Source organism: Sinocyclocheilus anshuiensis, unplaced genomic scaffold (genome assembly GCF_001515605.1).
Source record: "Sinocyclocheilus anshuiensis isolate Anshui unplaced genomic scaffold, SAMN03320099.WGS_v1.1 scaffold106, whole genome shotgun sequence".
Lineage (NCBI taxonomy): Eukaryota > Metazoa > Chordata > Actinopteri > Cypriniformes > Cyprinidae > Sinocyclocheilus > Sinocyclocheilus anshuiensis.
The window spans coordinates 1,008,237-1,031,533 of NW_015542347.1; the positions used below are offsets into that span (position 1 = coordinate 1,008,237).

Genomic DNA, 23,297 nt, shown 5'->3' on the forward strand with positions numbered 1-23,297 from the left:
CATCCATTTATTTGTTTTTATCTAACTTTTTCACACATTTACCATTGTACCATTTACCACAAAATAAAAGCTATTTATTTAATCAAGTTGTTATGTAACTACTTATTTATCTGAAGTTAATTTGAGCCATTTTAGATAAATACAATATATTTTATTAAACATAATTGGCACAATTTGGATGTAATGTCACAAAGCTGCCCTGATGGAAAAAGTATGCATAATTGTATTGAATACACACATAGTTGAATTGAATGTGTTCTTGTAGTGTACTTCAAATCATAAAAGTATATTTAAAAAATGTATTTCCAAACAATCTTAATGAAATCAAAATCCACATAAGTGTACTTGGAGACGGAGTTCACTTTTATGACTTTCATGACCCTTATGTACACTTAAAAAGTTAAAGTACATTTTTAATAATTATTGTAATCTTTTGTTGTGCTTTAAGCAGTGGAATTGAAATTTAAACTATAACACGTTTTTATTTCACAACAAATACATGGCCAAAAGGAATTAAGTGCATTATAGTGTACAAAAACATTACATTGTTCATACAGAAATATAAGGGGTCATATGATGCTGCTAAAAAGAACATTATTGTGTGTATTTTTTCACAACGAAACACGGAGGGCTTGCGGCAACCACATGTGACGACCCCGGGCTGGACTCCGCTTCGTCCACGGTGAAAGCCGATCCGGCGATCCACAGCGTGAAGTTGTAGTATTTCCTCAGCAACCAGCACGGATCAGCTCCAGGCATGACGAAGCAGATATAGTCCTCTTTTGGAAGGCCAAACAAAGTAGTTTCGCTTTCACAACGAATCACACAGCGCCTTCACAACATGGCGGCAGCAACAATACAGCCAGTATAAAAGTTACGCCTTCTTTCTTTGCGTGAACATTTGGGCGGCGTTATGCAAATCTTCCCACATAGTGAGGTAGATATGTGGGGGCGTGTTAGAACGAGCCGTTTTAGGTAGGTGTGGCTGACTCTTAACTTTTATAAAGAATATCTCTTTGGATTTGAGACTTTAGTGTTTGCAACTTTACAGATCTTCTTTATGCACCAAGAGCTTGTAACACTCCAAAGAGAAAGGGAAAATTTAAATTGCATCATATGACCCCTTTAAAGTATGTTAATTATGTAAAAACAAACAAACAAAAAAAAAAACATTCTTTTTAGAAGTATGCAAAAGTGTACTACCTTTTAACTTCATGTTTAGACAGACTGTGTTAATGCAGGTTCAAGATAGTTGTGTACTGTGTAGATGTGTGGCTAATGGATGTGTAGACCTTTAGAATCAGATTTCACTACATTCCTTTAATCTGAGACCATGTACTGCCCTCTTCAAGAGTTGTAAAGGAAGAACAGGACCGAATAGAAGAAATGAAGGCACCCTCTGGCTTGACTATTTTTCTCTCTCTTTTGGTTAATTAAAAGCACGTTATTAGACAAGAAACAATATTATCAGTAGAGAACCTTGACGCTCACAGTTTCCTGTGGGGAGTATATTCATAGACGGACAGTGAAACTACATACGGTCATTAATACACGTCGATCTTCCTGGACGCAAAAAGTGGTCGTCTGTCTTGACAACTAAATGGAGAATTCTTCACATTTAGGTAGGAATTATGACATTTGATTATTTTAACATTCATGCCATATACATTTTGGCGATCTGAAGTATCGATTAATCTAACACGCAGTGATGTTGACGGTTCACATGACGGTGCTTATGCTGGCCTTATTAAATAACGCTGAGTTTGGGAATCCAAGTTAAATACATTCTGTTTGCTTAAAGGAATATTTAGGGCTCTTTTTGGGGGATAACTGCTAACAGGTTAAATATACTTACGTGTAGGGCAGAGTGTTGCAATAGTGTCTGGTAAACAATGTCATCATTCTGAGTGCTGTGGACACTTGTGCCTTGCGCCGCAAAACAACCTCAGTCACCATGTGTAATAATGTACAAACACTAAAACTAAATTAATTACATGGAAAACTAAAATATATTGTGAAAGTCTCCTTAAAATTGAAAGTCTGTTTGTGTAGCAACTGGCTTTCTGAAATAGCTGTAATGAAGGTTTTAAAAAGTAGTCAAAATCAATTAGAAAACTTGAAGTCTTGCTGATATAAAATGCATGTTTATATTTCGTGTCATTCTGGTTCATGGAGTGACTTGTGAATTGCCCAAGGATGGCACAATAACTGTTATAAAAATGAAAATACATATTGAAGTTACTTAAGAAAATTGTGAAATATTTTGTGGTGATATGTATCTTAGCTAAAAAATTTGCTCTTGGGTTTTTCTGTAAATGGAAAAGAATGGAAACTCCCTAACAAAAATTTACCTTACTAAGGGTTTTAATTCATTCCACTGACTCATTTACATTGACATTGACATTTAATCATTAGGCAGACACTTTTATCCCAAGTGACTTACAAATGAGGATAATGGAAGCAATTAAACCAATAAAACGACAACAATATCTAAGTGCTGTGGCAAGACCCAGTTAGTCTAACACAGAAGGTGCTAGTATTAAAACGATGTGTCTAAAGACCCTGGTTGAGTTAGACAGGACATTTCACCAGCAGGAAACAGTCAAAGTAAAGGTAACAGGTGGAAGTCACATAAGTCAGTGAGTTTAGTGTAGTAGTGTAAGGGTCACTGAGCCAGTGGTTGTTCTGTAAGCAAACATCAGTACCTTGAATTTGATGCAAGCGACTATTGGCAACCAGTGCAAAATGATGAAGAGGTGTGACATGCGCTCTCTTCTCATTGAAGGTCATTCTTGCTGCTGCTTTATACATCAGTTCCAGAGGTTTGAAAGTACATGCTGGAAGGCTTGCCAAAACAGCGTTACAATAGGCCAGCCTGGAATAGAACAATAAATTGGACAAGGAGTTGTGTAGCATGCTCCAAATGGAAGGGTCTGATCTTACTAATGTTGTATAAGGACCGGGCCGTTTCAGTGATGTGGTCTGTGAAATTTAACTGATCACCAGTTACAACTCCAAGGTTCCAAGTTGTCCAAAGGAGTTATGGTCGATGTGCCTATAGTTGGAAGGAGAAGTTGTGGTGAAGTGTTAGGTTGGCTGATACTAAAATCAGTTCTGTAGTACTAAAGTTGAGTTGAGTGTTATGGCCTTTCATCCAGCAAGAAATGTCTGTCAGGCAGGCTGAGGTGCGAGCAGCTACTGTTGGATCATCCGGGCTGGAATGAGAAGTAAAGTTGTGTGTCATCACCAACGCAGTGATAGGAAAAGCCATGTTTCTGAATTACAGATTCTACTGATGGCATGTAGATGAAGAAGAGAAGTGGTCCAAGCACTAAGCCTTGAGGCACCCCAGTAGTTAGATTTTTTGTGGATTAGACATCTCATCCCTCCAATGGCGCTTTTCCACTGCATGGTACGGCACGGTACGGTTCACTTTTGGGGGGTTTTCCACTGGGTACAGTACCTGGTACCTGGTACTTTTTTTAGTACCACTTAGGTTGGGGTTCCAAGCAAACCGTACCGTTACCAAAACGTGACGTGTAAACTCTGCTGATCACGGATTGGCCGGAGAGAATCGTCACTACCTGCGTCACTGAACTTGCGACACAAACACAAAAGAACCGCTAGATTTAAATCAGCACAGCCAGCGAAGGATCGAATGCAACTGTTTTGAACGAGCGCACCTTTTTTTAACAACCAAAAAGTGGCTGTTCCCCCTGTTGAGGAAGTACAGACGTTGCTCTCGTTGATAGCAGAGGAGCGGATCCAGTGAGAGCTTGATGGGGCGACGCGGAATGAAAAAGTTTTTTAGGAGTCGCGGCAATAGAGGCGGCGCAACTATAATGACATGTGAATAATCCCGCCCACTCTAAAGCGATACTAAACTGCAGTGGAAACGCAAACCGAGCCGTGCCGTACCGTACTGAGCCGTACCGAGCCGAGTCGTACCACGCAGTGGAAAAGCGCCACAAGACACCCTGAAGGGCCTGCCTGAGAGGTAAGGCTCGAACCCCTGGAGTGCGGTTCCTGCAAAGCCCTTTGTCATGAAGGGTTGACAGGAGGATCTAGAGGTTAACTGTGTCAAAAGCAGCAGACAGATCCAGCAAGATGAGTACTGATGTTTTGGAAGTGAGTGCGAGTGAGCAAATTCACTGAGGGTGTCTCGATAATATCCACTATGTTTTTGGAAACCACTAAAAATGGCTTACCACTCAAATAGGACACTACATAAAGGGAATAGGGGTGATTTCCGACACATCCAGAGTAAATGGAAACAAATCTTACAGAGTTCAACAGTGCTCGCCAACTTTTTCAGTTGCCTTGAGTTTGGAAGAATTTTTCCAATAGAGACTTTAAAGAGTTCTAATCCATGAATGCTATTCGCTAGTGCTGTAGGCAGTCTTTGAAGATAGTAAAACAATTAATAATTGTTGACTTATAAAACAGTTAAACATGTCAAAAGGAATAGAATTCCACAAGTGAAAAAGGAATCAATGCATGGAAAAGAACGAGAAGGATTTGTTCAACAACACCTGTTCAAACAAAACACTCTCCATATATATTACAGTTATTGTTAATACTGTAAAATTGCAATGTGTACAAGATCACCTTAATGTAAGAAGCTTTCAAATTCTTAGTCTTTTGATTTACTTCAGATTTGTCTTCAGATGAAGAAATGGCATGTTATACTCACATGGGAATTTGTGTTTGTTTTTAATCTGCAGGTTTGAGCAGATGACCAGATACTCAGAAGTGCAGTTTATGGTTAGCTCCTGTAGCTGGACTATTCTTACAGATACACGTTATTTACAGACACTGCTCAGATGTATTGGTACGACGCATGTAGAATCTTGTCTGGAGAAATAATATTTGTATATGGCTAGCCCTCTGGAAGTGGAAGCGACTTGCTCTAGATAACTGCACATCCTTTGGTCTGAACTTAAACCCAGAGAAGTGGATTTATTGAAAGCTATCACTGCAGCCTGTGCCAACATGGGGAACTTTTGGGATTGTTGTGGACGAAAAAATCCATGTGACCATACAGAGGACGAGACTAAAGGTTTATTGCACAGCTCTGAATCAAAGACATCAACTAAGGCAGGAACGGAAGTCTGCACCAGTCCAACTTCAGATGAAGAGCACAGGTAAAGTTAATGATTGACCTTTTAACTAACAGCATGAAACAGAGCTTGTGATTGCTTTTTTCCCCCTATTGTGACTTATCTCTGAATGAAACAACAAGACCAAATGTAGTGGGAGACTTGATTTTTTCGTTGGATCATTAGTTGTTTGTGAGTGACAGTGCAAGTCGCAATGGATTCGAAATTGAAATTTTGTGACTTTATCTGTTATAAGTTTCATAGCGTACAACGTCCTCTCCAGTACAAAAAGAACACTTATTTAACCAAGCTCCCAAACTGACTTGTTTGGATGTTGTGGAATTTGTCACCTGTCTACACTGAACACAAGCAGAATGTTGTGTCAAAAGCAAAACCTAATATAATCACTGATGCTGTCTACACTTGATACAGTATACATACTTGGTACAGTTTGCACTGTCGTTTATCTGGATGGGCCAAGTTGTTCAATTCTGAATAGCAAATGCTAAAGTCATATGGTTATGTCCTCATAATACTGACATTGGTACCATGACAAATTCTGAATTATTTACATTTGCGACTCATATTTCACCTTTCCATAGATTGGCTGAAGAGAGCTTTGCATTGTTAACTTTGAGTGCTGTACATCAAACTAGTAAATCCTGTTTTTCATGTTCTTTCCATAACATCCACATTAACTTAAATGCATTTTAAAACTCTTGACAGGCATGAAGATGAAACGAAACCACAGCTGGGTGAATCGGTTATAACCAAGCAGCCAAATGCCAGTGCTCAAATTCTTAATCCACAGAGTTCTTACCCTACAACAATATCACTATTACGCACTGAAGTCTCTCTTGCTGCTGAAGTTAATCACAATGTTTCTCTTGAAACGGCTCCAACAGAAGCTATAATCTTAGCTACAGAACCACCAAAAACAGAGACTGAAATCACGGAAGAAATCCAAAACATTGAAGCTGAAGTCTCAGAAGCACCTCAAGATACAGTCCAAGCACCTGCGGAGAACGTTGCCTCAATGAAAGGGGAGATAGAGGCTCCGCATCGGTCATTTGAAGAGGTAGACATCACAGCTGCACTGACAGATGATGCAGGTGCTACCACAACAAGTTCAGACTCAACAGTCTCAGCTGCTGTGGAGACACCTGTTAAGGAAGCACCTGTTGAAGAAGCGACTGTGCTTGCTCAGGTAGAATCTGAGAACTCCTCCCAACCAGAGCCAGAAACACATGTGGAGATGATTGTAGAAGAGAAGGAAATGATCCAAACTGAGGAACTAACTCTGAGTGACACCAATGAAGTGACACATGAAGAGGCTGAGAACTCCTCCCAACCAGAGCTAGAAACACATGTGGAGATGATTGTAGATGATAAGGAAATGATCCAAACTGAGGAACTAACTCGGAGTGACTCCAATGAAGTGACACATGAAGAGGCTGAGAACTCCTCCCAACCAGAGCTAGAAACACATGTGGAGATGATTGTAGATGAGAAGGAAATGATCCAAACTGAGGAACTAACTCGGAGTGACACCAGTGAAGTGACACATGAAGAGGCTGGTCTCAATGACACTGGGAATATTTCATTGATGGGCAACAGCAGCAAAGAACCTGACTCATGCGTTTTAGGTAAGTCTAATGAGTCGGATGTTATTGAGGAAAGTGTAGCTGAAGTGACTGCTGTGGAACCCATCGCTGAGCAAACAGCTGAAGTAGAGGACAAACTTTCAGAGGATATTCATTCTGAGATGGCAGAACAGAAGCAAGTGACGTCTGAAGTTTCTCAACCTCAGGAACATTCACAGGAAGCTTCATCTCCAAATGTGGATATTACCAATGGACTCTCTCCTGTCATAGAAAATGGTCTTGTGAAGGACCCTGGGAGTCTGAAAGTTGAGAATGAAATAAATGATGTCATGGTGGTGGAAAAGCTGCCTCAAACAGAAGACATAGTCCAGGAATCAAATGAAGAAACCTTGGAAACTGAGAGTAAAGAGCAACTGTCATCTAAACCCTCTACACAAACTGACAGGTAATGAGTTAATAAAATGAAAATGTTTTTTTTTTTATGTTAGTTAACTAATGACCCTAGTGCCTAGCTCATGTCTATTCTTTTACAGCACTATTGATGTGGACAAACCGGAAGTAATGGATTCTGTAAAAGATCTAGAGAAGAGTGAAAAGGTTGCAGAGCAAGAGCGCGAGACTACAGAACTCGTTCAGAATGGCCTGGATTCCACATGTGCCTCAGTGCCATCAAGCCCCATTGAGAAAACCAGACTCACTGAACCAACCAGGTTAGTACTTCCTGATCTTCATTTTTATTACCATTAGGTGGCGCAAAACTCTGTGTAAAAGTTAGAGTTCATAATTAGTTTACAGTGTCAACACACTAAGAGTGTAATCACACCTGCCATAATAGAAATAGATAAATTGTCAAAAAGGGAAGTTTGTGTCACGCCAAGGCAAACAACTGTCAATAAAGTACAAACACTAGTAAAGTACAATGTAGCAACAATGTAAACATCAGTTGTAATAATCGGATTGTTTTTGTTCTTAAATGAGCCACTGTTCATTTAAGCACCATTTTGTTTAATGATGTTTATATAAGGTTTTAATGTGTGATTAGGCTACATGGTGTATCAGCAGTGGTCTAAACAGTGTTTATTCAGAAGTTCTTCAAACAATTCTTCAAGAAAATTGCTATCTGAACAGCATTCCTTTCAACCTTATTTTGGGAACATTTTTATGATCGTAGATTAGTGACCTTTGGCATAGTTTAAGACTATGAAATGGCCACATTTAGAATAGTTCCTGTTTTTTGCTCAAAGCTTTTAAGCACTATACATACACAGACACATACGCACACACACACACACACATTTTAGAATATATTAATATTTTTTAATAGTAGTAATTTTTCCACTGTCTTGTTTGCACTGTATTTTTTTTTTATCAAATGAATGCATACTTGAGGAGAATAAGTTACTTCTTTGACTTCTTTCAGAAACATTAAAAAATCGTACAGATCACAAATTACTTTAGGCATTGGTATTTGCAATATTTGTGGTCTGAATGTAGTTTGTGGTCATAAAAGAGCATATAAATCATATAAAAAATGCAATTTTAAAATAATTATAAAACATGACTCCAAATTGTGTCCTCCTTGTCAGAATTGCCCAATAACCACTCTATCATTTCTCATTTACAGTGATTCAGTTGCTCTAGAAGACACTGAGGACAAAGGTGAGGTTCCTGTGTTGAACGAGCCAAAATTAGTGGAGGAAGTTGTAAAAGATGCAGAAACTGGACCTCAAAAAACAGAAGATGAAAAGGAGAAACAGGAAGAGGAAGCAAGTGTTGCCAAGGAAAACGAAGGAAAAGAAGACACTTCCGCCACCCCAAAATCAGAGATCCTTTTTAGCAGTAGCACAGTAGAGGTGAAGCTGATACAGATACAGAAAGATACAGAAGAAAGTATGGAGGAAGTACACGAGACACTGGATGAGTATGAGTACGAGTCATTCTGTTTTTCCGGCAATACTTTTAGTTTGGAAAGCAGATGGTCAGAAAGCATTTGGACATCAGAATCAATTATTAATTAGACAAATTAATGAAGAGACGAGATTATGCAGTATTGTGAGTATAGTCTTGCAACTCCTTCAACTAGTACTATATTTACAATAATGTAATAGATCAGCATTCAGAAAATCTGATTTATAGTAGTGAACGAGGGATTTTCACATACTATATGTGAACAACTGACGTAAAAGAGCTAAAGAATCATGACAAAGCCTCTTTAGATCCAGTAAGACTTGCCCTGCATGATGAATCATTATCACCTGGGATGTTGTGCTTTAATATAACCCAACTAGACTCCTCATGATTACTTGTCATACGAATATGAATGATAGTTCCTCTTTATGCCGTAGGAGTGCATACCTATATCTGGGAGCTGAGGAGATTGAAATGGGAGCCAGCAATAACAAGACATCCAAACCACTGCTGGAGCTCACAAGTATTGATGATTTTTTCATTTATGTCACACTATCTAATAGTTGAAGGGTTAGTTTACCCAAAAATAAAAATGAAGTTGTCATTTATTCACCCTGGTGTTGTTCTAATGCCCTTCTTTTTTTTTTTGGACCACAAAAGGAGAAATCTTATAATATAACGCTTGTGATACTCTGTTAGCACCATAGTCCACTCTGACTTATCCCCAAAAAGCACATCGTGTTCACATGTGTCAACTGTCATTCTGACTCATCTGACAAACTGAGTTCTGGTCCAGAGATATTCAACTTAGTGAATAAAGTACAGTTGAGATTCCTATGCATTGAATAATGCGATAAAAATGATGTAATGCAAAAAAATTCAATTCTGCTGTAAAGCAGCTCTAAACAGAGGACAAGATTAAACCGTCAATTTAATTTTCCAGTTAAAGTCAGTTAATTGTTCTTTCAGTGACGTCAACATTCAGCTCAGTTCAGTTCTCTTCCAAAAGTGTGTGTGCAAGCATGTCAACAATATTAAGTGTCCCCAACTAAGCAAACCAAAAGGCAGCAGTGGCAAGGAACCCAAACTCTATTGGTCATAGAAACACTCAGAATACTTGCAATATATGGCATGTGTTGCATTTCATTCTTGGGTGAATTATCCCTTTAAGGAAATGTATTACAGACAAATCAAATCGTTGTGAAAATGTAAAAGATACTGGTCCAAAGGTTTTCTGCATCCAGATTAACATCTCATTGGGTATTTGTCATGATTTGTTTTTCTTCGTGTCTAGTTCCTGGTGTAGAGACCAGATGTAGCTTAGCACCAGCTGTGGACATACTGGCCTACAGTGAGAGAGAATGGAAGGGAAACACGGCCAGAAGTGCTCTCATCAGAAAGGTGACCTAACTAACTTTGTCATATTTTTTTCCTGAAATGTTTTTAAAGTATTTTGATTGACCTGTCTGTGCTTCTTTAAGAAGTCTGACTTGCTTCAGTGTGTTTGTCTCAGGGCTACAGTGAGATGTCCCGCAGCTTTAGCGGACTGAGGAGAGTCAGAGGCGATAACTACTGTGCTCTACGAGCTACGCTGTATCAGCTGCTGGCAAACAGCACAGCTATGCCCACCTGGCTGCAGGATGAAGGCTTTCTATTGGTGAGGAGACCTCTGTACTCTTATTAACAGCAATTTTTTTTAAATGCAATTTTAAACTACATGGCAGAGGAAAAGGGCTGTGGCGATCCCATTTGCCAAAAATGTAAGAAGACTTCAATATCCATAATAATGTTCTGGGTTTAATCCTACAGGAATACAAAAGCATGATCTGTAGTGCTACATCAGCAAAAACCCTGGAGCTCTCAATTGTCAAAGTGTGTCATTCAGTAGATTTTAGCTGACAAATAAATGGGTAGATCTGGGTGCAGGTAACATTAAGAAAGAGTACAGATTGTTCATTTGTGTCAGATTACATTTGGCCTCTACCCAGACTAAAGTTTATAAGATGACACTAGGTGTGTTACATGCAATCAGAATGAATCCAGTCCGATTTTTAAAGTTCTGATTATATGAACTGTAAACATAGCAATCCGCTTCACATATTCGTTTACATGTGCATTACTTGTATTTCATACAAAACTTCTTTGCATGCATAGTGCTTAGTCGCTGTGTGCGGAAATATAGAACAGGGTGTCCGCGGGGGTCTTAAAAAGTATTAAAAGTTGATCAATCAATTTAGAGAAAATGAAGGCCCTTAAAAAGTATTAAAAAGTCTTAAATGCCATTTTCCAAGGTATTAAATTTTGTATCATCTTTTCATTATGTATATTTGTCGAATAGTGGGGTTCTGTGTATTTTATTTATAAATACTCAGCAGTCCACTAGCTTCTAGCTGCCTCTATGGCAAATATCAACTGCTTTGTTTAAAAAAACACACATTAAAGCTGAAATACAGCCTGAACGATGACAACAATATCGTACAATCACTAGACTAGTGATCATCAAATCCTTTTAACAGTTTATTTTACAGATTTTATTTTAAAGTCTTCCCTTTTTTTCACAAAACCTTTTGCTCTGTAGAAACCATGACAGTTTCGGTTGAAAATATTTTAAGTTCAGCTGTTAGCATTATTAACACTGAATTAATACCAACATATGAAATTAAATGAATGACAGAAAAATTAGGAATGTTGGACAATAAATATATAACAGGAATATAACAGCTTGACAGTACACTGTTTTTGCAGTATTGTCTTATATTAATGTCTGTTAAAGGAAGACTGTAAACAAAACAAAAAAACCACACACGTACAGCCACTTTCTCCAAAATAGTTTAATTATTTAATTATGACAGAGTCAGACACAGCAATGCATCATGTTCTAATCTAGATCATCATGTTTGTAGTGTATTCCAGGGGATTAAAACGTACAATATATATTTCAGACCTAGTGGAGTAATAGTAAATAATAATATAGTAAGTAATTGTAAATGTGTAAAGTTGCATAAGCTCATTACTTGGTCATATAAATCATTATTATGGTTTCTATGGCTAGGACCTGCAGTTCCTACAAGGATTTAAGTTTACTACTAGACTAAAAACAGTTAAAGTTAGCAGGTGCATAATGCAGCGCTACGTCCCCACTTCAAAACACACAATATTTTACACTTTTGTGAATAAAAGTCTATTAATAAAAAAAACCTGTCGGGGTCTTTGGGAAAACGATGAAAGGCAATATTTTTACTGTCACACTGATAGTTTTTGCAGTGGATTGCCCAACATTGCGTTCTTTTATTCCACTTTGACCTCTCTTTCATTGTTATTCTGTCTATTTCTGTATATCTGTGTTGTTGTCCAGTTGGAATTTTAACCCCAAAATGGCGGCCGCACTACCGAAGCGCCACCTAGTGGCAAAATGGCGGCCGCGCTACTGAAGCGCCGCCTAGTTGCTGTTACCCAAAAAGCCTCAGAGTTTCGCCTCTTGGTCTTCTATACAGGTGCATCTCAATAATGTCATGGAAAAGTTCATTTATTTCAGTAATTCAACTCAAATTGTGAAACTCGTGTATTAAATGAATTCAATGCACACAGACTGAAGTAGTTTAAGTCTTTGGTTATTTTAATTGATGATTTTGGCTCACATTTAACAAAAACGCACCAATTCACTATCTCAACAAATTAGAATACTTCATAAGACCAATAACAAACAAATTTTTGGCACGTTTTTTTCGCCAAAAGACGGTCAAAAGCACTGCAAGCCTGTGAACAGTGATTTGCAAGCGAAAACAACCGTTTAAAGAACTGCAAAACGGATTGACTGCATTGACTGTCTTTACATTTATTTTGAAAAGATGAAGCTCGCGATTATGGTAACGCCCACATTGTGTATGTGTGTGAGAGAGAGAGAGACAGCGTCACATCACATCACATCACATCACATCACATCACATCACATCACATCACTGTGTACTGCGTGACCCTGTCTCTCTCTCTCTCTCTCTCACACACACACGCGTATTAAATACGTTTACACACATGCGTATTAAATAGGAAAAATACAGTGCATGCATAATTATTATGATATTCTGATTATATTTTTTCCAAGCACATTTTACCAATTCCAAACAACATCAATCTTAATAACCACTATTAATCTTTTATTTAATCACTTATAATCTATATATTATTGTTCATGAAGGCTGGAAGTGAAAAACGCCTTCTATTCAGGTGTGCATAAAGATAACATCTCGAGATGGACTAAAAATGAACTCCCAAGACTTACTGCCAGATTCTGGAAGATAAATTCTTCAAACAGTGGTACAAGAGGATGTGGTGCTGGTCCTTCAAGAGTCACTCTCAACTTATCTGTCTATAAAGCCTATATATATATATATAAGTCTTCAAGTATTTTACTACACTTTAGTATGTTAATCTTATTAAGTAGGGGTCATTTTTTAGGATTCTATACTTAACCTAAGTTTGAATATACTGTATGAACTGATTGCCTGTTAGCTCGGAGAGCTTTATTTTCCCTCCTCAATAAGTTTTGTCAGTTGTTTTGTTTATTGGTCTAATTCTTGTTTCTTGGGTTGCATTAGTTAGTCACTCAATTAATTCTCTTGTGCTTTGTTCCCCACTTCTGAATTATGTTGTATTGATAAGGAGTTATCACAAAGTAAGTCTGTTTAGTTGTGCTATCTTACAATCAATATATAGTAAATGTAAGTTAAAGTGTCGCCGATGTAATCGGTTAAAACTTGGTGGCGATGAGGTCTTAAAATGTATGGGAAGAGGCTTTAAAAAGGTCTTAAAAGGTATTAAATTTAACTCCATGATTCCTGTATATACCCTGTAGAAGGCCACTGTGATAATGCCACCAGAGCAAACGTGACAATAATTAAAGCTTTTGCCTTGACACAGCTAAAAATAAATAGCTGACATATGTATCAGAAGAGCTTTTTAACAAATATTTAGTAAATATTCAATTTCATCCACTTGACCAGTTCACAAGACTTGAAACATAAATAAACACATTTGTATGATGCAAAACGTATGTAAACATACACATCATGGCACAGGTACTGTATTTTTTTTTTAATCTTTTTGAAATTAAAAGATTCAGACATTTACATTCTTTATTTTTGCCTGTGGATCAGATTATTTCTACACCACCCGTTTCAGTTCATTCAGATCAGTTGAGGTGTTTACATATACTATTTTTGTTCTGATTGAGCCATCAATCCGATTATTTGGGTATGTGTAAACATAGCTAATGTATGTGATGTTTTCTAGCTCAGATTAACACCTGCTGGTTATTCTCACAGTTACCAGAGAAGATTGAAGCCCAGGACCATTTGATTGGTGGATGGGTGTTTCCTCCAGAATGCAAGTTAGGAAGTGAGAAGGAAAGTTCTGTGGAGAGACTAAAATGTTATTTGGATCTCCTTAAGAAGAAGGTGAATCTCATTTTTTTCTGCTGTGCGTTACATTTATCTTATTCAGACATGAAATAGTTTAAGTAATATTTAAAAAAAACATTTAAATTAATCTATTAAATTATTCAGAAGTAACAGTAAGTGCCTGGCAACGATTAATCGCGATTAATCACATACAAAATAAAAGTTTTTATTTATATAATATATGTGTGTGTACTGTGTATAATTATTATGTATATATAAAGACACACACATACATTATATATTTTGAAAATATTTACATGTATTTACATGTATATACTGTATTTATATTCATATAATTTATATATTTCATATATAAACATAACATATATTTTTCTTAAATATATGCATGCATGTGTGTGTTTATATATATACATAATAAATATAGTACACACACATTTTATGTACACAAAAATTTTTTTTTGGATGCGATTAATCACAATTAATCGTTGCTCAGCACTAATATAGTAGCAGAAAAAGGTAATATTTCAAATAAATGCTTTTGTTTTTGAACATATTAAACTTAATTATAGAAGACAGATTCTATCATGGAATAAAAAAAAAAGTAATTGTAATCTTTTATCTTACAATTCTGACTTTATTTTGCTCACCATTGTGAGTTAACATCTGACAATTGTAACATTTTTAGTTTGTATATTTTTAGGCACACCTAATTTCGTGTAAAAAAAAAAAAAGGGTCTGTCTCACACATGTATTTTGCCCAAGAATAGTTTTTGTACATTTTGTAACATACCATTTCATATTGTATTCATAAATGAAATGCATGCAATCACATATTACTTTCACAAAATGAATATTTTGGTCCTAAAATGCATTTCATGATTGAAACAGACCCTTTCGTTCACCAAAATCAAGTCACCATCTGGCCTGGCCATTGGAAGCACCAGGAAAAAAGGAAGCACCAGTCAAGACAAATTGATTTATGATTCAGTATTGATTTAGCAATACATGCAGATTTCAGAAATCACTTGGTTGCATCGGGCAGGCAGTAATATAAAATATCAATTTAATAGTAAATTAATGAAAATGAACAATAGTATGTAGTGTATTACTGCATATTCTTATTGGTCAATCACAAAAAGTAAAATTCAGGTTCTTTTCAGTTTAATTAGATAAAATATCATAATTTCTATCTTTATTTGCTTTTTATTCAGTGGCAGGCAGCAGCAGCCTGTGAGAGCTCCGAGGAGAAGCACAATTTGTGTGAGCGTGTGTTTCAAGGCGGAGAAGAGGAGTATGGTCTTCTGGAAGCACTAAAGTTTCTAATGCTGGCCAAAGCTGTTGAGCTTCATCACAACATGACGGCAGATCAAGAAGTGCCTGTGTTCTGCTGGCTTCTTTTTGCCCGCGACACATCCGAAAACCCCCAAACCCTCCTGGCCAATCACCTGAGCCAGATCGGCTTCAGTGGAGGGGTAGAACAGGCAAGTATGATCGATGACACTGACAGACTTACAACTCTTGAAGGCTCCTGCTTTAAAATACAATTTAAATGTATGTTTGCTTTGTTTGTTGTAGGTAGAGATGTTTCTACTGGGCTATGCCTTAAAGCACACCATTCAAGCCTTCCGTCTGTACATGACTGACACAGAGGAATTTGTGACACATTACCCAGACGACCACAAGCAGGAGTGGCCCTGCGTGTGTATCGTCACAGAGGACGATCGCCATTACAACGTCCCTGTCAGGAGGAGCGTTCAACACCAGCACAGAGAAGATATCACGATGACCTAACAACGGAGACCTCAGAGAACAAATCTGGTCTACAAAGTGGCATGATGTTTGTTTTTTGATAGTGATTTGTTGGTCATCCAGTGAAGGGAATTTACAGCAATTTACCGAGATCAAATTGCAAGCAGAAGTGCTCAGGTTTTTCCTCTAAATGAATCACAGAACTAACATCAGCCTGTCAGGAAATGCTGTGATGATTAACACTGGTTCAGAAAGGGGGAAAAAAACCCTTACTGCCTTTTTACTTTAACCCTGTTATTTTTTGTGTTATGCACTGTTGGAAATTGCGTTGATTTACATTGTCAATGTAAAAAAAAAAGTTTAGCACAATAATTTTAGAGAATTTTAATTTAAAAGAATGTTTTGTGGGTAGGCTATAGTATGGGAAATGAGATAATGGTCTACTTACTAAAGTTAATTCGTTACATACTTCAAATTTGCGTTGTTTCAAAATATAAAAGAAAATTTAGAAAATAGCCATGAGCATTGATTGAAGCATTTTTAAACAAATTCTGTCAGACATGTCGGCCCATTTTTCTAAACATTATTTATAAAACTGAAAAGTTTTCCTTTTTCTATGATTTTATAACTATTTAAATGAGGCTCTACACAAAATATTGTCAATTTAAAATATTTGGAGCACTTAAAGAGTCTTAAAAAAAGCCAGAATAACTTATGTTTACATGTTCTTAACAGACATTAAAAGCAACAATAACGTGCATAAATCATGTTAGCAGGCAGCTGGCGATATAGATGCCAACAAGAGTTCAAAAAAGCTTAATATTTGGCTTGTTGTGGAGTGAATCAAGAAGTACTTGCACTTTTTATTTAGATTTTTTTTTCCCTGCTCATCTTAATTTTTGTATATATGACAGATTAACGCGGATTAATTTTATTGCCAAACATAGAAAGTTATACAGTATTGGTTATGTAAAATACTCATCAAGAACTGGAAGACAAAACCATTTGAGGAAATATGAATAAAATATTCTGTTCTATGACTATTCTATTCAGGCTCTGACTTTAATATGCACAAAACATGAGAAATGCAAAAAAAAAAAAAGCTTTAGCACAACATTTGTTTAATAAGCATAAAGCATTCATAAGTGCTGACATATGAGCTGTCATTCAGTTAGACCACAAGCACCGAGTAACACGAGCACCTAAAGTAAAACAGTACCGCAAAACTGCATTCCATTTAATAATTTGACAAAATAGATATTGAAAGTGAAACTTACAGTAAAATTCTAAGATCTGGAAAATAAAAAAAGAAAATGGATTCTATAATGTGGTCCCAGCACAAAATACTGGATCAGATCTGATCAGAAATGATCTGTTCATGCTTTCCCAAAAGCTCAAATAAAGAGTCTTTTGTACATAGAAGTGATCTTCAGACCTAAATATCTCCATAGTAACATTTGCAAAGTATACAAAACCTGAATTTGTGCAGTGAATACAAAAATAAATCAACTGACATACACAATCAAATCTAGTATGTGCCCCATAGCAGTAAAATAAATCCCTCTTGAGCAAGTTATAATACACTCAAAGTGTAACTATTCATTGTGCGTCTCAAGGCAAGAGGAAACGGACGGTATGTCTCAGGGTCAAAGTTCAGATAATAGTTCAGTCATTAAAACAATTTTTTTAAGCCTGTTCTTGGTGCAGTCTTTCTGCAAGGATTTGTTTTCTGATTGTAATGGTCTATTTTGGCAAAAATGTTCACAGGCTGCAGAACAAGAACTTTGGAAGACATCTGTGTAAATATGCCTCAGTGCAAAAAGTGCAGGAGTGCAGTTGATGTAGACATGCAAATCTGCTCATTCTACCCCATACAAGCATCAATCAAGCTGGCAATTCCACTGGGGTAATGGAGAGATTGTAGAAATGTAAAAAAAAATGATAAAGTACTAGTTGCTTCTTGTCGTCAAAATTCCAAGACATTGTACTGCACTTCATCTGCAAATGAAAGGAAAACATGTATCTTCCACCTATGTTTTTCTTTCCATGCCTTGATTCATTCATCTTCCGTTTCCACCTGCTCATTCTCAGCCTCTTCAGTGACATCTAACTCTGTCCTGGGGGTGACTTCATTCATCGGGGAAGAGTTGTCCTCCACAACCATTTCTGCTTCTGGGGTTCTCTTCTGAAAACAGACAGTGAGACTGATAAATACTGCAGAAGAGATACGAAACAAGGATTTTAAAAGTCTAAAAGCATGTTTTGGTAACACTTTCGATTAGAGAGCACTATTCACTATTAACTAGTTGCTTATTAGCATGAATATAACTAGCATATTAATGCCATATTCTGCATGAACATATACCCTACCCAATACCTAAACACATACAGCTATGGTCAACATTTTACATACACTTTGCAGAATCTGCAAAATGTTAATTATTTAAGTACTGACCTGAATAAGATATTTCACATAAAAGATGTTTACATGTAGTCCACGAGAGAAAATAATAGTTGAATTTATAAAAATGACCCTGTTGAAAGGTTTACATATGCTTGATTCTTAATACTGTATTGTTACCTGGATGATCCACAGCTGTTTTTTTGTTTGCTTGTTTTGTGATAGTTGTTCATGAGTCCTGAACAGATAAACTGCCCGCTGTTCTTCAGTAAAATCCTTCAGCTCCCACAAAGTTTTCCAGCATCTTTTGCATATTTGAACCCTTTCCAACAATGACTTTATGATTTTGAGATCCATCTTTTCACACTGAGGACAACTGAAGGACTTACATGCAACTATTATAAAAAGTTCAAACACTCCTTGATGCTCCAGAAGGAAACACATTGAATTAAGAGCCTGAATTTGAACTTGAAGATCAGGGTAAATTGAACTTATTTTGTGTCCTGGGAAACATGTAAGTATCTTCTGTAGCTTCTGAAGGGCAGTACTAAATAAAAACAAAAACAAAAAAAAAACATGATATTTACAGTAGGTCAAATAATAAAAATGTACACATCTTCATTTTGTTCAAGCTCTTAATGCATTGTTGTACCTTCTGGAGCATTAGCGACTGTTTGAACCTTTTGAATAATAGCTAAGAGTCCCTCAGTTGTCCTCAGTGTGAAAATATGGATCTCAAAATTATAGTCATTGTTGGAAAGGGTTCAGATATGCAAAAGATGCTGGAAAACCAAAGAATTTGTGGGACCTGATGGATTTTTCTGACAAACAGCAGGCAGTTTAACTGTTCAGGACAAACAAGGGACTCGTGAGCAACTATCACTAAACAACAACAAAAAAAAAAACAGTGTGGAATATTCAGGTAACAACACAGTATTAAGAATCAAGCATTTGTAAACTTTTGAATGGGGTATTATTATTTTCTCTTGTGGACTATATGTAAACATCGTGAAATATCTTATTCAGGTCAGTACTAAATAAAAAATAACAATAGCATTTTGTATGATCCTAACTGTAATTACTACAATAACTACCTTACTATCAATTAGCAGCAAATTAGGAGTTTATTTGAGGGAAAACTCTTAGTTAATAGCGAATGTGTAATCTAAAGTGTTACACCTGTTTTAATAATTGTTTTAGATTTAAGAGAATAGCACACACAAACATAACAATATCACTGGAATTTTTAACTTGAATGTGTAAGGCGTCCGGTGCCATCTGCTTCCAGATATTTTATCTGTACAACAGTCCATTATGCTGCTTGATGTTGCAAACTGATTTGTTATCATATTACTTTAATTTAATCATAAACACATAAACAGTTAACAGCATTATGTTTACTGCACTTATTCTTATATCTATAGAGCCTAATGAATCTGAAGTCTCGCATATTCACAGAAAAAAGCTTAATTTCACATTGAAAAATAAGGTAGATAGGACACAAGCTGTAATATTTCTGCAGAAACCATTGACTTCTGCAGTCTGATTGCTTCTCACCTGTTTTCGGTATACGTAACAGGTAGCCACTGCGACCATGGTGGACTCCCCCATGAATCCTGCTAATAAAGACCCCACTCCCAGTGTGGCACCATGCACTCTGCACAAAGACAAACCCAAAAAATCCTTTAAATAACAATTTTCTGAGCTTATTTTAAAAGTTGCTGCAGCAGTCTGCATTAGCTGAGGAGCGGAATCATAATGAATTCACAAAATGCAGACAGGGATTTGAAATGGTTTATTTTTAGACTCATTAAAAATTCAGAGGCAGTATGAGAGCTAATTACTTCACAAATCACATACTGAGCAGAGAAGCACATTCAGAAGATATTTCAATGAGATGCATTTAGCATGTTTGTATATTCCTTCTGTATACTAACCCCATGTAAGGCAGCACCAGAAGGCTGGTGATGAGCACAGCGATGCGCAGAACTGAACTAGGTGCCAGCACACAAGTTCTCTTTAACGTCATTAACCAGCCCGTCAGATGAGCTCGAACCGTAACTGATAGAAAAACACAGACACAAGGTCACATAGATATACAGTAATGCACTGTAAATCATATAAAGTCATATGCAGTACAAAGTCAAGTAAAAGGTTAAAGAAAATACTTTATGGTACCAGGCACAGGGAAGAAGGAAAAGACTCGCAGTGGAATGATGCAGAGCTGTGCGAAGGCCATATCCACCCCAATGACATCTACCAGGATGCGTTCAGAAACATGAGGCGTCCAGAATACAATGAAACACATCTGGAAAACACAGACACAGGTATGTGCACAAATTACTTAATTTATCAGTTTTGGGTCAAAGGTTTACACCAAATATACATGTATACACTGCCACTGAAAAATTTGGGGTCAGCAAGATTTTTGAAAGAAATCTCTAATGCTCACCAAGACGGCATTTAATTTGTCATTGTAAAAACACCATTTGAATATATCTTTAAAAAATGTCATATTCATGTCATGGCAAAGCTGAATTAATCCAGCTTCCATTACTCCCGTTTTAAATCCCGTGATCCTTCAGAAATTATTTGAATATGCTGATATGGTGCCCAAGTAACAGCACTGTTAATACTGTCACTTCTGATCCATCTAATGCATTCAAAAAACACATTAGCCTCAAACTCTGGAACAGTAATGTATACCAAATGTTAACAAAGTGAACCTTATTGTAGTGCCATTAATGAAATAATCATTGCATAATATGCATTATGTCTAAGTGTACATTTTGTTTCATTCCTTCATTACTCTTAATCTTAGATGTGCCAGTCAGTTTTGACTGTATTTGTTATGAGACTCTTCTCATTCCAGCAAGACTAGATTATGCAATGGTCTCACACTAAGCCTGCTTGACGCCCTGCCTACGGGCATTCCTCTATTCTGGCACAATAGAGTCTGACAAAGGCCTGGCATGCCTGTTTACAGTGAAAGATCCTCCACATCTGACCAAGTTAAAGGCCATGGGCTTGAGTCATATAATGTGCACTTGGCTTTGACCTTCAGTGCTCACTCATACCACAGTTCTAGTCACGAACACTTTTACACTGAAATCCAATGAACGGACACTGACGATGGATGTGCGGGTGGATGTTTTTGCATTGTCAAAAACAATAAAATGTGTAATGTGACACAGACCAGCCCATCAATGCATGCTTAACCTGGGCTATAAAAACAAACTACCAGCATCATGAGTTTGCAGTTAATATCAGTTTTTTTTTTTTTTTTTTTTTAAAGCTATTGTCTTTTATGGGAATATCAATTTAAAGATAATCTAGGAATTCCTGTAGACCTGTGCACTTGAAGCAGCAACATTTTTGTATTTTTCTTCCATTTCAAAACAAAACAAAATAAAATAGAATAAAATAAAAATTTTGTGCAATTACTTTTGATTGTTCCATGGATTCTCTGCCAGATTATTTGATCTGTTGTTTTCTCCACTGTCATTATGAAACAAGAATCAGGAAAGGTGCCAAATATCTTCAGGCTGTTTTGAGACATCTCCACTGGTGGCACAGGTGTGCAAGATCTACCCAAGTTTTTCTTAATATCAATTTTATTCGATCCTCTAATCCATAATTACACAAGACACACCTACAAGTCATGTCACGGAAATCAAAAACAAACAGCAACTGTGACCCATTAAACCAAGCTCTATAGTTTGTTTTTCTGAGAATTTTTTGTCCGTTTACAACATGGATACTTTTTTTGTTTGTGATAAAGTAAAACCTTCACCATATGTCTAACATCTGCTTTCCAATAACCCTTGTGGTGTTTTGAGACACAAACCGCCTTAAGGTCAGAGCAGGATAAGTAAACAGAAAAAAAAAGTTTTTTGACCAACGTGGGAACGGAAATCAGTGTTTACTGATTGTATGGCATGTGAAAAACGCACACCGTTTTCACGTGCAGGCAAAGATCTATGCTTTATGTTGGAACTTGAACAGCTGAGCTAAACAGACTCAGCTTTGACATACCAAATGAAACTAAAAACATTATGAAAATATCCTCTGGGTACATGCATGTAAATCAGGTATATATATATATATATATATATATCTTTTTTTTTACTGTAGGTGACATTAGATTTTAAGCAGTGACAACTATGCCATGATACTGCACACTTCAGTAATTATATATGCAAAATTTCTGACACTTTACATTTTTTGAAACTCTTTGAAATAATTTTTTTATGCTCACCAAGGCTGCATATAGACTAATAGATCTTACCGTTAAGGAGAGGAGAAAACAGCAAAGGGTGAACCTCTTGATATGTGAGTTGGTGACTGTCAGACCACTGGCTAACTTATTAGTAGGGTTATTCTGTTAAAACAAAAGAAGTACAAATACTATTATTTATTTATCCTCCAAATGATACAGGTTAAAATAAAAAGCTTATGTGGAAAAACACTTTTTGAAAAGACAATGTTATATATTCAATCCATACATAAAACATGCTCATCTGGCACCATCCATCTAAATCAAGAAAGATGTTTTCACACCCACTATACAACTATGTGCATTAACAATGAAAAGCATGTTGTTATCTTTCTTGTCTACAAGAAGAACCCTGAGTACTAGTGACGGCAAAAACATCATTTAGATGTTACAAAACAAGTTTCCCCAAACTCACCAACGCAACCATAAAATTCAAACCTAATGCCTCTTATACCACACAGAATGCTGATACTGGTTATGTCTCTAATCAAAAGAGGCAAAACCTAAACATGTTGAATCAGGCACATGTTAATCTGACTGTTGTAGGTCTTTGAATGGTACATAATTACAGGTCTACAGGACGAGGCATTTGATTGTGAAAACTAGTCATCGGGTGTTGAATAAAAAACATTCCAAAGCCTCAGGATAAACCAAACAAATAAAAGTTACTAAGGTCTTAAATAATTCTCTTACCAAATAACAAAAGGTAATAATATACAGTAAAAAGTTGGATAGGAACTACATTTTTATATTAGTTTGTCAATGCTGATAGCCTTGTGGGCAGTGCGCCGACATATAGCATTGTTGCGCTACGGGCGTCCCGAGCTCAAATCCCAGCTCCAG

General features: G+C 36.7%; 2 protein-coding genes across 2 annotated transcripts in view; one reads left to right on the forward strand and one right to left on the reverse strand.

Moving 5' to 3' along the window:
- Positions 1–1,369: 1,369 nt before the first annotated feature.
- On the forward strand, positions 1,370–16,786 carry LOC107691429 (neurofilament medium polypeptide). The gene is made up of 11 exons (XM_016490020.1): positions 1,370–1,622; positions 4,725–5,144; positions 5,826–7,148; positions 7,237–7,413; positions 8,328–8,630; positions 9,049–9,134; positions 9,906–10,012; positions 10,125–10,268; positions 13,933–14,064; positions 15,240–15,509; positions 15,604–16,786. Exons 2-11 carry the CDS (start codon positions 4,993–4,995, stop codon positions 15,817–15,819), a joined length of 2,910 nt encoding a protein of 969 aa, XP_016345506.1. The 5' UTR covers positions 1,370–1,622; positions 4,725–4,992; the 3' UTR covers positions 15,820–16,786.
- Positions 16,787–16,881: 95 nt separating this feature from the next.
- LOC107691448 (progressive ankylosis protein homolog B-like) overlaps positions 16,882–23,297 on the reverse strand; it is an 11,513-nt gene continuing 5,097 nt past the window's right edge. Inside the window, exons 7-11 of the mRNA XM_016490042.1 lie at positions 22,467–22,559; positions 20,357–20,486; positions 20,116–20,239; positions 19,736–19,835; positions 16,882–17,962 (exon numbers count right to left, since the gene is read on the reverse strand). Coding sequence (XP_016345528.1) covers positions 17,834–17,962; positions 19,736–19,835; positions 20,116–20,239; positions 20,357–20,486; positions 22,467–22,559 — 576 coding nt within the window. The 3' untranslated portion in view covers positions 16,882–17,833. The remainder of the gene's footprint in view (positions 17,963–19,735; positions 19,836–20,115; positions 20,240–20,356; positions 20,487–22,466; positions 22,560–23,297) is intronic.